The sequence below is a fragment of the Dendronephthya gigantea genome, unplaced genomic scaffold (assembly GCF_004324835.1).
Source record: "Dendronephthya gigantea isolate DGI-Jeju-01 unplaced genomic scaffold, DenGig_1.0 000399F, whole genome shotgun sequence".
Classification (NCBI taxonomy): domain Eukaryota; kingdom Metazoa; phylum Cnidaria; class Anthozoa; order Malacalcyonacea; family Nephtheidae; genus Dendronephthya; species Dendronephthya gigantea.
The window spans coordinates 64,809-79,483 of record NW_021163409.1 but is presented as its reverse complement, the minus strand read 5'-3'; the positions used below and the strand labels follow the sequence as shown (position 1 = coordinate 79,483).

At 39.0% G+C, this 14,675-nt stretch overlaps 3 protein-coding genes across 3 annotated transcripts; all 3 read left to right on the top strand.

Annotated features, from left to right (window-relative positions):
• Nucleotides 1–386: 386 nt before the first annotated feature.
• On the top strand, nucleotides 387–3,989 carry LOC114542790 (tenascin-like; the record flags this gene model as incomplete). The annotated part of the gene is made up of 7 exons (XM_028562238.1): nucleotides 387–476; nucleotides 995–1,090; nucleotides 1,229–1,318; nucleotides 1,493–1,645; nucleotides 2,373–2,625; nucleotides 3,036–3,205; nucleotides 3,484–3,989. Coding segments are annotated over 7 exons (1,358 nt in total), but the record flags the coding sequence as incomplete, so codon positions are not given.
• Nucleotides 3,990–8,658: 4,669 nt separating this feature from the next.
• Nucleotides 8,659–9,963, top strand: LOC114542789 (uncharacterized protein K02A2.6-like). Its single transcript, XM_028562237.1, has one exon. It carries the CDS (start codon nucleotides 8,659–8,661, stop codon nucleotides 9,961–9,963), a length of 1,305 nt encoding a protein of 434 aa, XP_028418038.1.
• Nucleotides 9,964–10,557: 594 nt separating this feature from the next.
• LOC114542788 (uncharacterized protein K02A2.6-like) lies at nucleotides 10,558–12,450 on the top strand. The gene has a single exon (XM_028562236.1). The coding sequence runs from the start codon at nucleotides 10,558–10,560 to the stop codon at nucleotides 12,448–12,450; it is 1,893 nt and encodes a 630-aa protein (XP_028418037.1).
• Nucleotides 12,451–14,675: the final 2,225 nt, after the last annotated feature.

The window sequence follows — 14,675 nt, the reverse complement described above, 5'->3', positions numbered from 1 at the left end:
TTTTTTAAAAGCACTGTATTTTTTTTTTGGGGGGGAGGGGGGCGAAAGATATTTCGGCTCCCATGCATATATATTATTGGGGGAAGTCGCGGCCCACCCGCTTCCTACGCTCATGCACTAGGTTACTAGAGTTTACTAGGTAAATATAGGATTGCAAGATTAATATCGTATAAAGAGCTAAAGAACTATATACTATGAAAGTTTAACCCAGTATTCAGGCACCAACTTGCGCGCTATTTAGATACTCCGTCCATCGTTCGGCCATGTTGGCGTGCACTTGGGGTTCTGCTCGATGTGTTTAAAAACGCTTAAAGTGACTCATGAATCCATGAAAAGCAGAAATTTCACATTGTTATTGAAATTGTTATCGACATTGTTATTGACAGAATGTCCCAATCAGTGTTCCGGCAAGGGAAGATGCGTGAATTCTACTTGTGTTTGTATGGCAGGATGGTCTGGAAAAAGTTGTGAGATAGGTAATCCATGCAAATTACTCGCATGAACCCCTGCCGCAAAACTATATTTCGCTTACCCAAGCTCGTCTAGACGGATGATCCGTCTCTAGTATAAATTGAGCTTATTTGCCTATATATAAAAATAGTGAGGATTGTAGCACTGATTGGACAAGTAACATCAAGTTATAAAGAATATGTCAAACAGAACATATAATCCCACGTTTAGAAAGTACACGGGATTTGGGAAATTATTTATGAGGTGGGGACGAACTACGAACAGACGAATTTCCACGTATTTATACTAACAGACGTGTGTTGCTTTAAGACAAACTACTAAATCAAAATCATCTAAAAGATGAACTATAATGCGGATAGTTCGTGTTGACGGATGATCCGCCTGCATGTTTGCCCATGTTCAAACACAGACGACTGTAGAAGACGAACTATGTTTCGCTTGCCCAAGCTCGTCTAGATCTTGACGGATGATACGTCTCTAGTATATAAATCGGACCAATAACAAGTGATCTTTCAAATTCGAGGGAATTGTTCGATCTGCGATATAACGAACGGAGAATGTGTGAAAGGATTTTGTCAATGTAAAGATGGCTGGGAAGGACATACTTGTAATGTGAAAGGTAGGGAGTTTCAAGAAATCCAACATTGTTTCACAATGATAATCTTACTCTCCAGATAATAATTCACTTTGACAAAAAGATGGCAGATGTACATTTACACAGAATGCATTATATACTCTATTGAATCGTTTACTTTAGCAACATGTTATAACGTCGGGAATTGTACAAGTATTAAGCAAGGAGTTTGCCAGAAAACGAATCTTTGTCGATGTAATGACGGATTTATTGGTAAGATAAACCAGATAAGCATATCGTCACCTGCCGCTGTCCATCGTGGGAAAAAAGCTCTCAAAAATGATATGATGAAAGTCATTAGTATCAATCACCATTTCGACTAAACTGCTGCGATTGTTTCGCAATGCAAGAGTTATCCACTCACTGAAACAGTTTTTTTCGCGCTAGGTCGAAATTGTAGCATTATTCCTACCTGTTCCAACGTATCTGATTGTTCTGGAAAAGGTATTTGTGTCGATTATGACGTTTGTAAATGTAACAGAGAGTGGACTGGTAGGAACTGCACTTTGCACTCTTGTTCAACTTTGGATTATTGCTCAGGTAATTGTATTGATTTTGAACACTTTTTGTTCATAATAACATCTGACAGGTATGTTCATCTGCTTACCTACAAGGTGGGGGCTTTAAAGTTGTCTGTACTGACTGTACACGAAGCATAGTAAAATGCTATCAAGATTTTGGCCATGAAGTCTCGTCGGGAATATTTTTAAATTCATTGCTACAAATATACTGAAATAGGCATGCCGACATGAAATAAAGGCAAGTGGTCACAGTCCAGATACTGAACGTCATGCAAAAGACGAGATATTAAAACGTTCCGCCTTCGTTGATTACAAAATTGAACTCGGAATGATAGTTTGATTTAGTTCAATGTCTGCCAAAAGCTGCAATGATTTTAAAAACATGGCTTTAGAAGCGATTGGTCATTATTTGAAGCGAATAAAAAGCGAATAATTAAATTCTTGGAGGAAGGTTTTCCATAGTGTATAATAGTATTGCAGTCAATTTTTCATGTTATCAGAAAATAACACATTGTCATGTCCATTTTTCATCGCATGTTTAAAATGCACATTGTGCATTGTGTATATTAATTTTATATTTTTGAAGTTTTGAACTTGAAAAGTCTGTTGAAACACTTGACATTTAAAATTTCGTTTGAATTTAATAAACTCGGATTTGGTGACTTGTCTTCCATGCTATGGGGACTCCCAGTTAATGCACATAAAATCTTCTAAAATATTCTAAATATATTCTAAAAATCCTAAAGGGCATGGCCAATGTGTTGATGTGGATGTGTGCGTGTGTGATTCCGGATGGACTGGGGTGAGTTGTGCCCTTGCTGACTGTGCAGAAGTGGGTAATTGCTCTGGTCAAGGTGAATGCATTGCGTCGAACGTCTGCCGCTGTTACCCAGGGTTCTCTGGCTCCAACTGCACAAACATAGCAGAATGCGGGCTTAGAAATTGCAGCGGAACTGGCGCTTGTACGCAAGAGAAGTCTGGCGAAAACACGACGTGCAGGTAATTGATATAATTTTATGCTCAAAAACTGATAAATCATGATCCGTTGCATTTACATAGTAGAATACGCGAGTCATAACTGGAAGTGTGATAGCTTCATCTGCATTCGCCTCAGCATCTCAATCTTATATTTTCAGACATCTCTCGTGTTCAATATATTAAATCCATTCCACTCAGTATATTACCTTAAAAATATGTAATAATCAGGAATCAAAACAACGAATGCAACCCCTCCCTAGCTCTAAAATGTTTGAATGAACCGTAAATCGGCATCCAAATCCCCTACGTTTTTTAATAAGCGTGCAGAATTACCTCGGAAGTGTAAGGCGTTTTATGAATTTCCTCCCCCTCTCTTGTTATCCTAAAATTGCATCATTAACTGTTTTTATTTTCCTGATTCTACGTTTTAGATGCTATAACGGTTTCAGGGGATTAGACTGTAGTATTCCTTCGTGTTCTTCCGTTAATAACTGCTCTGATCACGGCAAATGTGTAGAGGCTAACCTTTGCCAGTGTGATATAGGTTATGGTGGAGCTAACTGTTCGATTCCTTCGTGCGAAGGTGTCAATTATTGTTCAGGTAAGAGGAGTAAAAATAGATAATTTCTAACGTTTCATAATTGAATAAGTCAAGCGAAAATGACTTTGGTATCTAGTACTAGCAGCTTTTGGTATCTAGTACTAGCAGTTCATAGGTGAAACACCAAGTTTTCCAACTACTTGTTTCTGACAGAGAATACTTCTAATAAGTTGTTTCAAACAAGTTAATAGAGCAACGTTAATTAAAGTAATTTTGATCTCAATTGTCAAAAAAGTGATACCGAAGCAAATGGATTGCCATTCAAATATTATTCACAGGACACGGAAATTGCACAGGTTATGATAACTGCGTCTGCGATCCTCTGTGGCAAGGATCAGCGTGTAATCTTGGTGACTGTTCCAAAGTAAACCACTGCAATAACCAGGGAATTTGCGTTTCGCTGGATACCTGCCTGTGTTATCCTGGATGGGAAGGGGCCAACTGTAACCTCATCGCAAAAGTTAACCTACACGCTCCAACGTTCAATGAGACACTGTACAATGTATCGTTGCTAGAAAATAGTCCGATTGGAACGAAAGTCATTAGAGTACAAGCAAAAGATGCAGATACTGGTCAAAAAGAACAAATGTTCTATATATTAATGGATAATCGTCTGAAGCAGAAACCAACGTTTGAAATCCCGAAACCATTGTTTGGAATCGATAGTAGGTCTGGTGAAATTTTTACGTCTTCAGTTTTTGACTATGAGAGTGTCGGACCTCAGTTTTTCACTTTAAACGTCCAAGTTTCTGACAATGGTTATCCACCGAAAAGACGGCTTTAGCCTCTGTCCATGTCGTAATCGAAGACACAAACGACAATTGCCCAATCTTCAAGTCGCCTTCAAAAAGGTTGTTCAATTTAACTGCAAAATCCCATCCTGGAACATTATTGACAGAAGTATATGCAACAGATGCTGACAGTGGCGTTAATAGTCAAGTAAAATACACTTTATCGACTCATAGCGGTGATTTTAAAATCGAAGAATTAAACGGTAGTGTGATCGTGGCTAAAGAGTTAAGCGTTCGTGAATATAGTTTGTTCATTGTTGCGTATGATATGGGTTTACCAAAATGTTCAACGGAAATTAAAATCAATGTGAATGTATATGGAAATGTGTCAACAACCGTTACAGGTAAACCAAATATTTCACCCTATAAGTTTTTACCTTTTAATAAAATTCAGCTGCCAAATTTCTAAAAAGCCTACAAGTTGCCAAGAAATATTTGGCATATTTTCTTACATTTTCATTCAGCAAACATTTCCCTTGTCCTATACTGTGATTCATACTTTGTAGGTAAGCCCACGGCAATAGGTACGAAAAAAGACATACCTTCAGCGTTACCATTACCAAGTTGGTACAAACAACCAGTGACAATTGCACTGTTCTCTACAGGCTGTGCGCTTGTATTTCTCTTTGTGTTCGCATTTTTTGTCGCAAATATTTTAGGAGACGTGTAGATGAGCGGAATAATCAGGTTGTCGATGAGAATCGCACAGTTAAAGCTCATCCGATGCTGAAACTTGCCTGGAGTGAAACAAACGAGGGCAGATGTGCAGAATCTGAGTTATAAAAGCTTTGATATCTTTAGTATAATTAATGCATTTCCATAATCTAGCCTTTATTTAGTTTAGCCTTTATTTATAAACACCTATATTGTTTCTTAATTTAATTCGATCCAAATGATGCCGTACATATGAGCCAACAGGGTCTGATTCGAAGTTTAGGAACTTCACATGGAAGAGAGTCTTTTATACGTTTTCGCTTTCGTTACGCCTAGTATCTTTCTTATATCGATGCTTACACTATCATACTGTAGTTATTCATTTACTCTGAAACGTTCGAGTTTAGTATGTTGTATGGCTATATATATGTACGTTTTGTGATTATTCTCGGTATATATATATATATATATATATATACACACAACTTTTTTAACGCTTTCGGGCCTCGGAGGAAATTTTCTGAAGCGGTCGGCGTTTACTAATGATTTCTTATATTATACACAATAAAAATGATTTTATATATGCATAGGATATTTAATTCAGGATTTAATTTAATATATGTAATATATTGATATCATATGTAAATAGGTAGTTTTGCTAATTATTGAAAGATAACTTAATTTTTATCTCTTGTTACTCCGGCATAAGCGACGGAGTTGCAAATTCACCTCGGTTTCTTTTTTTTTTTTTTGTTGTTTTTTAAATTATTAAGCCAGCAAGAACCGCACAGACGCAAGTAAGAACAGCACACATGCAAGTAAGAACTGTACAGATGCAAGAAAGAACAGTACAGATGTAAGACAGAACAGTACAGGTTCAACTAAAAAACTGTACACACGCAAGTATTAACAGCCCAGATGCAAGTAGGAACAGTACAGATGCAAATATTATTAAACAGTAATAAGACTGACAATATAGCAAGGAGCCTAGAACTATGGCGTCATATATCCGCCAAAATTCAACTTCGTTATTTTATGTTGAGCATATTCTTTGTTTTATTGGACTTTTTGTATTCTGCATTCAAGTTTGTGTATTGCAGTCATCTTTGTATTTTAAATTCATGTTTGTGTCGGTTTTACATTCAAGTTTGTATTTTGCATTCGAGCTTTCGCATTTTACATTCAAGTTTGCATTGTACATTCAAGTTTGTATTTTATCCAACCGCAATCCAATAGCTAACCGGTTTCGCGGGCGCGGGCGTTAGACATAATCCAACTTTACAATAATCAGTTGAAAATCGGTGCAAACATCACCAGAGGCCTCATATCTATCTATTGCATTAAAAACGTCATTAAGTAAATACCGTACTTCCTCCATAGTTCAGCTGTGGAGTAACACAAAATTCACTATTGTATTTTAATTTTGGTTTTTTTATATGACACACCGGCGCACTGAGAACACACCAATGAACTATAAACAAACGACTTTACCTACAGTTCAATGAGAAACACACGCGCACTAACCATTTCGAAATACCACCTCTATCGAAATCATTGAATCGAAATCAGTGATCGAAATAGAGGAAATTGAGTTCACTGGCACGCCCGCCATACTTGCGCCCGCGAAACCGTTTAGCTATTGGATTGCGGTTGGATAAAATACAAACTTGAATGTACAATGCAAACTTGAATGTAAAATGCGAAAACTCGAATGCAAAACACAAACTTGGATGTAAAACCGACACAAACTTGAATTTAAAAAACACAAAGATGAAGGTAATACACAAACTTAAATGCAGAATATAAAAAGTCCAATAAAACAAAGAATGTTCAACATAAAATAACGAAGTTGAATTTTGGCGGATACATGACGCCATGTAGAACGCTATATTGGTATGACATGAAGTTCTCGGCATGTCGGACGTTCCATTTTTCCAGCCCAGGCCACGTTAACGGACTTTATAAAATATTATAAGGGCTATTGAAGCATAAATGTTTTGTTCTAACTGCTCTCAAGAAATTATTTCTGGTTCATGTCTTATATATTAATTGATGTTATATTAATTTAATTGATGTTCTTTAAATCTTGAAAAGGAAGGGAAAATGTTCAAATGTACTCACCATGAAACAGCAACACGTGAACAGGATACAAAGTCTTAAGGCTGTTTTCCACTTCAACCGTATCGTAGCGAAACGTAGCGTATCTCATTGTTTTAAACCCCGTTTACACTACAGTTAATTTATCGGCACGGCACGGCTAAAATGGGTACCCGTGCTCAATTTTACTAGTGCTCAGGCTACCAAAACAAAGGCCGGGCACAAATGAATTGGCACGGGTACCCATTTTAGCCGTGCCGTGCCAATAAATCCAGTGTAGTGTAAATGGGGCTTTAAAGTCATTTGTTCTGGTCGAATACTCCGGAAACAAAGAAATACGCTACGATACGGTTGAAGTGAAAAACAGGCCTTATAGTTATATTAATTGATGTTATTTAAAATCTTGAAAAGAAACCGAAAATGTTCAAATGTACTCTCCATGAAACAAACACGGTACAAAGTCTTATGGGTATATTAATCGATGCTCTTTAAAATGTTGAAAAGGAAGGTAAAATGTTCACATCACATGTAGCATTAAATTCAAACCGGAAATCTATGTACAGTAATTATATAATCAATTGGGTACTATTGTCATGCAAATCCGTCTAATAAAAATGCTAGCTATCAACTCTAAAGGCCATAATATTTGCTATGATATCTACGGAATAGAGCTGAACCATATTTCTGCGTGCATCTGTCGAATATAGTTTACTTGATCGTGAACACTCAAATTTCTACCGGACAGTAACTATAACTGTAAGTCTACTTTCTTTTAACCTTTTACCAACCTTGTTGTTGATTATTTAATATAGTTAGCTTATGTAAATATGTAATGTTTTATGAACTTATGTAGTTGAACCGTTTCGAATATATAAAAATTTACGAGTTCAAGGTTGTTGTCTGGATTTTGGATGGAGAGATTTACATGTACTCTCCATGAAACAGCAACACGATACAAAGTTTTATAATTACATTACTAATATTAATAATATTATAAAAGAATATACTAATCTGGAGCCTGCAGGGAACTAATATGAAATATAGCTTCGTTATTATAACCATACATCTAACCTGAATTTCGATACTCACATACGGCTCCCAAATGCTGATGTATCAGAATTCATAATGACAGAGGACAAGGGTATTGAATCCGTTTGTCAGCTGTTGACATATTAATAATCCATCAGTTTAAATCCCGTATCGCTAACTGCTGAATTTGCATTCGATGTGTTATATAAGTTATATACATAGGTTATAGAAATAACATGACGTTCCCAGGTCTATTGTTTAAATAACCGGAAGTGAACTTATTCGTGGGATTTTGACATGCTTACAAGAACGCTTGTTGTAATTTATCTTTCGTTTTACTATTATTTAAAGTTTATTTGTTTGATTGATCTTAAAATCATAACAAAGTTGGCGACGAGAATGGGATATTTTACTTTTTTCTGAAGATTTCGTGCAATTAATTGCTGTTGAATTGAGAATTGAGTTCAAGACAATTCGACACTTTTCAAAATGGCTGAACTTGCAGATTTGGTTAAAGTACTTCAAGAACAAAATAACGCTCTTCTTGGAACCCTTAAGGCAGGTATAAAGGTACCCGTGGCTAGTTCGACGAGCATTCCTACATTCTCGCCGTTTAACCCGACATAAGAGCTGTGGAAAGACTATCTAGCCCGTTTTCAAACGTTCGTAGCGGCGAATTCTGTAGCAACGGATAAACAGGCGAAAATTTTCCTTACGAATCAAACGTCCGTGACCTACAAACTACTGAGCAATTTGGCGTCGCAACAACAGCCACCAAAAGAAGTTAATGATTTGACTATGGAGGAAATAATTGAATTTATGAGAGCACAGTTCGACCCCACATTATTTGTGGTACGCGAACGTTTTAAGTTTTGGTCCGAGATGAAACGTAAACCGGGAGAAACTATTCAAGAGTTGGCTGCTCGAATTCGGCATGATGCGGCCAGATGCAATTTTGCTGAAATTAGGGATCCCCAAGACGAAGCCCTACGTACAAGATTTATGTGTTCAGTAAGCAACGAAGCAGTACTTAAAGCGTTTTTCAAAATGAAAGACCAGGAGCTCAATTTTGCGAAGGCTGTTTCAGTTGCCACGGAAATTGAAGAGGCGGCGAAAGTTGCTAAAGAAACTACCTTCGGAATCAAGGGTTCGGGTCAAGGGGTGAATCAAGTGCGACAAACGTCGACAAAGTATCACGATGACGCAAGAAACCAAAAGAAAAGTGGTAAGGAGGAAAAGGCAGTATGTTTTCGCTGTGGCAAAAAAGGTCATTTGGCAACGAAATGCAAATTTAAAGAGACGGAGTGCCATTTTTGCCACAAGAAAGGCCACCTCCAAGCTGTGTGCAATTCAAAAAAGAGACTGGAAGCCCGTGAACAACTGAAAGTTATTACCCAGCGACTGAACACAGTCAAGATTCAAAAGCAAGTGCGCCAGCTAATTCAGCCCATAGATTTAAAGGGGCAAAAGTTCAATTTTGAAGTCGACACTGGTGCTGGCGATAATTTTTGTTCAGTAGAGGTATGGAAGAAGCTCGGCAAACCAGACCTTACAGCAGTGGATGTCGTATACGAAGTTGCTAATAAACAACCATTACCAGTCCTTGGCTCTTTTGAAGTTGATGTTAAAATTCATAATAAACACGGAGTGATACGTCAACCTCTTAATTTCAATGTCACAGAAGTGCAAGGACTTAACCTGCTAGGACGACATGGCATCCAAAAGATGGTTGTCGATCTAAATTCGTTGATATCCGGAGAGTCTTCACTAGCGAGAGAAGTGCACGCTGTGTTTGACCATTTACATACTGATAATACCTTTCAAAAGGCATGCCGTCAGCTCTGTGATGAATTTTCTGATATTTTCAAACCAGAACTCGGATGCCTAAACGATTTTGAACTAGATATCACGTTCAAGTCAGATGCTAAACCAGTTTTCTGTAAACCACGTTCAGTTCCTTTAGCAATGCAAGAAGATCTTAATCGGGCATTAGAGATAGGAATTCGTAAAGGCGTGTGGGAACCAACCCCTTTCTGCGAATATGGTACTCCAGTGGTACCCATTCGAAAAGCAGTGTTACCTGGCCAAACCAGAGCCAATATTCGTGTTTGTGGCGACTACACTCGGTTACTGTCAACCCTCAATTGGAGGACCATCGCCAAGTACTCCCTCTACCTGAGGATTTGATGCGAAAACTTGGGGGTGGATATGGTTTCACAAAATTGATCTAGCGGATGCATACAACCAAGTGAAGCTGACTCCCGAAAGTCAGAAGAAACTTGCTCTCAGCACCCACCGTGGAGTCCTTCTGCAGAAGAGATTACCATTTGGTATTAAATCGGCCCCTGGTTACTTTCAAGAGATAATGGAACAGTTGACGGCTGACCTCAAAGGGGTAGCAGTGTATTTAGATGATATTTGGTTAGCGGTGCTACAGCACAGGAACATTTGGGAAATCTTCGAGCGTTACTTAAGCGACTAAGCGACAAAGGTCTACGGTGTCGGTTAGAAAAATGTTCTTTTGCTCAACCAGTGGTGGAATATTTGGGTCATACCCTCTCCAACGAAGGTATTGCTAAGGGCCCGAAAGTCGACGCAATCAAGAAGATGCCTCCTATCGATGTTTCAAGTTTGTCTTCATTCCTTGGTTCCGTACAGTTCTACTCAAAGTTTCTTCCAAACCTGTCCACGGTCTTGAAACCACTGAAAAAATTACGACGTAAAGGGGAACCATGGTGTTGGGGAGAGCAGCAGCAAAATGCGTTCGACACACTCAAGAGTATGCTTTGTGAAGACACTGTACTAGTGCACTATGATCCCTCCCTTGAGATTGGTCTATCTTGCGATGCATCAAATGTCGGAGTGGGTGCAGTTCTTTTTCACCGTTATCCGGATGGAGACGAGAGACCAATCGCGAACGTTTCAAAAACGCATACAGATGCTCAGCGACGTTATAGTCAAATTCAGAAAGAGGCCCTAGCTATTGTCTATGGACTTAAAAAGTTTCACCAGTTTCTCTACGGCAGAAAATTTATTCTTGTCACGGATCATAAGCCACTTGAAGCATTGTTTGGTCCGAACAAACCTATTCCTGTTATGGCGGCTAACCGATTGGCGCGATGGGCGTTGATGTTGTCCCAGTACAGTGGGTACACTATTGAATATCGCAAGACAACAGAACATGGGAACGCCGATGCCTTGAGCAGACTCCCAGTAGGTCCTGATGATGAGTTCGACAGGGAAGAAGGATCAGATGATACAGACGTGGTGTGCACGATTAAGATGATTAGTCAAAAAATGAAACCACTTGACGCCGATTTGGTGAAGAAAGAATCAGCAAAAGATCCCGTCCTAGCAAATGTTATGCGATACGTTCGAGAAGGTTGGCCAACTAACAATAAGCTGTTAGAAGATACAAGTCATGGCTATTCAGTAAAAGATTTCCAAAAAGCCGCTGATTCTCTATCCGTGGTGAATGGTTGCCTCATATATGGTTCAAGAGTGGTGATACCACGGAGTCTGCAGCGACAAGTGCTAAAGCTACTACACATTGGCTATTGTGGTATACAACAAATGAAGCAACTAGCTCGTACAGCCGTCTACTTGCCACGCATTGATGAGGACATACGAGAACAAGGCAGACAGTGCCAACCATGCGTGGAACATCAAAACAAGCCCGAGAAATCAGCCAACCATCCATGGATGCTTCCCGAGCGACCTTGGAGCAGAGTACACATTGATCATGCCATCAATTTTCTTGGGTCAAACTGGTTGGTGATGGTAGATGCATACTCTAAATACCCGTGTATTCATCCAACAACGTCCGTGTCGACAAAGGCAACGACAGAGCTGCTAGAGGAGGATTTCGCCCATTTCGGTTATCCTCACACAATTGTATCAGATAACGCAACAGCTTTCAAGTCAGCAGAATTTCGGGAGTGGTGCCAAGAGCGAGGTATTGTGCATCTCACAGGAGCACCCTACCACCCAGCAACCAATGGGGCTGCAGAACGTCTGATCCAGACAGCTAAACAATCCATGAGGAAGTCTTCGAAACCACCTAAAGCTGCCTTGCAAGAATTTCTGATGCAGTACAGACGTACGCCGTTGGAGTTGGGATATTCACCAAGCGAACTGCTAAATGGTCGGCAGATTCGTTGCAAGATTGATACTCTTCTTCCGTCACACGCACATGCAGCTCAGGGTAAACAAGCAAAGCAGGCAACGAAGTCTCAAGAAGCCGAGAAACCAGCCGAAGTTACCCAAATCCGAGCAACACCAAAGTATGAAGTGGGTACGAGATGTTATGCTTTATATTATGGCCCAAGGCGAGAGAAAGAAGCGCGTTGGGTTCCCGCAATTGTGGTTAAAGTATTTGGAACACGCAGCGTTAATGTTCGAGTGCAGCCTAAAGGTCTCGTATGGCGCAGACATGTAGAGCAGCTTCGACCGTGGTACGTAAACCCGGACGAAGATGCTGAGCCTGCAGAACAGCCCAGAGAAGCAATTGCCGAGAAAATAGTGAATCAGAATCCAGTGATGTCCCGTGAGAGAAAGTCCTCTACGGCCGGAAAGAAGGACAATCCTGTACATCTATCTACTACGAACAATGGTAGAGATCTGCCCAGACGTTCAGAACGACTGAAGGCTAAGAAACAATCCGCTCCTTCATAGCTTCGAAGCTGTGAGGGAGGTGTTATATAGGTTATATAGATAGGTTATAGAGATAATATGACGTTCCTAGGTCTATTGTTTAAATAACCGGAAGTGAACGGTTTGATTATTCGTGGGATTTTGCCATGCTTACAAGAACGTTTGTTGTAATTTATCTCTCGTTTTACTATTATTTAAAGTTTATTTGTTGGATTGATATTAAAATCATAACAGTGTCTTTCTCTCACTTTGCTAGTTTTATTAATTAACGCAGATGATTGACACATTTAGTAAAATTCAGCTTGTTTATTTCGGTTTAGTAGAATATGCGGGGCGCGTGATGCGGAATGCGGGGCCAGTAGAAAATGCGTGGTCGGTAGAAAATGCGGGGTCAGTAGAAAATGTTGTAAATAGCACTCAATAGTGACGTTAACATTTATTGATATTAACATAAAGTACTTTGGTACATTAATCGCGGGCTCCTTTTGTGCGTTCGCAAAACAGTTTTGTTTTCTGTTAAAATACATAAATTTTACTCAAAGTGTTTTTCCTTTTTTTGGTCTATAAATTTATCACAAATTCAACAGAAAATGCGGGGTCGGAGGAAATACGGGGTCGATAGAAAATGCATACCCTTTTCTAGTCTGGTTAACCCCTCGTTAAAAATATTTATTTGATGTTGAAGACGTGGCCTCTGCGGTTCCTAAATACGGAATTTAAAAATTACACACACTGATAGTGATAGTTAGTTAATTGGGAGATTTAACACAAGCAGGTGAACGTCAAAGACGATGAGAAAATAGCGAATCCATCGTGAACTCCAGTTATTCACCATTTACACGTCCTCTTTGACGTTCATGTCCTCGTGCTAAATCTCCCTATTGTTCGGACAAGGAAGCCCAACGTGACAATTAATTTATATTTGAAAGAGGTTGATTGTCTAAGCCAGTGAAAAGAAATTATTTAATTGCCTTTAAAATTCGTTCTTTCTTTCAGTGAAGCGAAATCGATAATTTATAGAGTCTCTCCACCAAATAATAGCTGGAAACATGACCAGTTATGCACAACGTGGTTATCATTTAACAGTTATTCTGCGAACTCGAGTCGTATATGAGCTGATAGCCGACGAGGCGCGTAGCGCCGAATTGGCTATCGACCATATACGACGAGAGTGAGCTGCGCCTCGTGTTTTACAAGCTTCTCTCGTATTCTCCCAACATTCCCCTATCGTGCATTATTACACCATAAAGGCACGCGACTCGTTTTTTAATTCTTAAATAAAACCAATTCCCGCACATTTAAAGCCATTTCCTCAACGTTTAACCTGCTTGTATTCTTCAGTTATATTAAAATTGTTGAAGATATTTTAGCGTTTTTAAAGACAAACGCAGTGTGTATTGATAAACGCACGACGAAATTGCTTCAATGCTTCCGCTACCAGCAATTACATTTTCTAAAGTTCCATGAGTGAAAAATGGAATTATTAAGTGGAGACACCACCTTCAATTTTGTATAAAATCCCGCTCCTTTGGTTTAGCGAATTTGGCTTTTAGGACCTTTCGCACATGTATTCCCAGCACAAAATAGCCATTTATCCGCTCGCTTAGCTCTAAAAAATTTGGCTAAATCTTTAGTTGTTCGTGCATTTACGAAAATAAGCGGTATTTTTTTGCCCAAAAGATCGCAAATATTCACAAACTTATTCAACGGTAATGGCGGATAATAGTTTCCGACGGTTCGCGATTTTTTGAGTCCTCGGAAGATATCGTAGTTACGTCACATTCTTACTATCTATCTATCTATCTATCTTACACAGGCGATGACATAAAGGCAGGGTTTCCATTTCTAAGGAAATTTCCTTAGAAAAGTGCTCCACTATGGGGGAGAGGGTCATAATTAATTGCATAAATTATACATTCTTTTCAAAAGTTCTTTGTTTCTCTCTGCTCACCAATCCCATCCCTGTGTGAGGAGAGCAATATGCAAATAAATTATGGAAGCCCTGCATAAAGGATTTTGCTTAATAAGCAAATCCTTAAAAATTGTTTTGACACGCGGATGTTCAAATTACGTACGTTTTTGTAAGAAGACCAACCTCACTGTCACCCCACCCCTGATGAGGACACTAGACCACAGTGTCGTGAATTTAATTTTTGTGTGGTGATTATACTTTCATTATTCAAATTTATTTTCGACAATTAACCTTTCCACTAATATCATCATTTAGTGGGAAAAATAGTCATCGC

Bases quoted from the DNA above. Each gene is read 5' to 3' on its own strand.
- LOC114542788 (XM_028562236.1), top strand. From the start codon at position 10,558: ATGCTTTGTGAAGACACTGTACTAGTGCACTATGATCCCTCCCTTGAG.
- LOC114542789 (XM_028562237.1), top strand. From the start codon at position 8,659: ATGAAACGTAAACCGGGAGAAACTATTCAAGAGTTGGCTGCTCGAATT.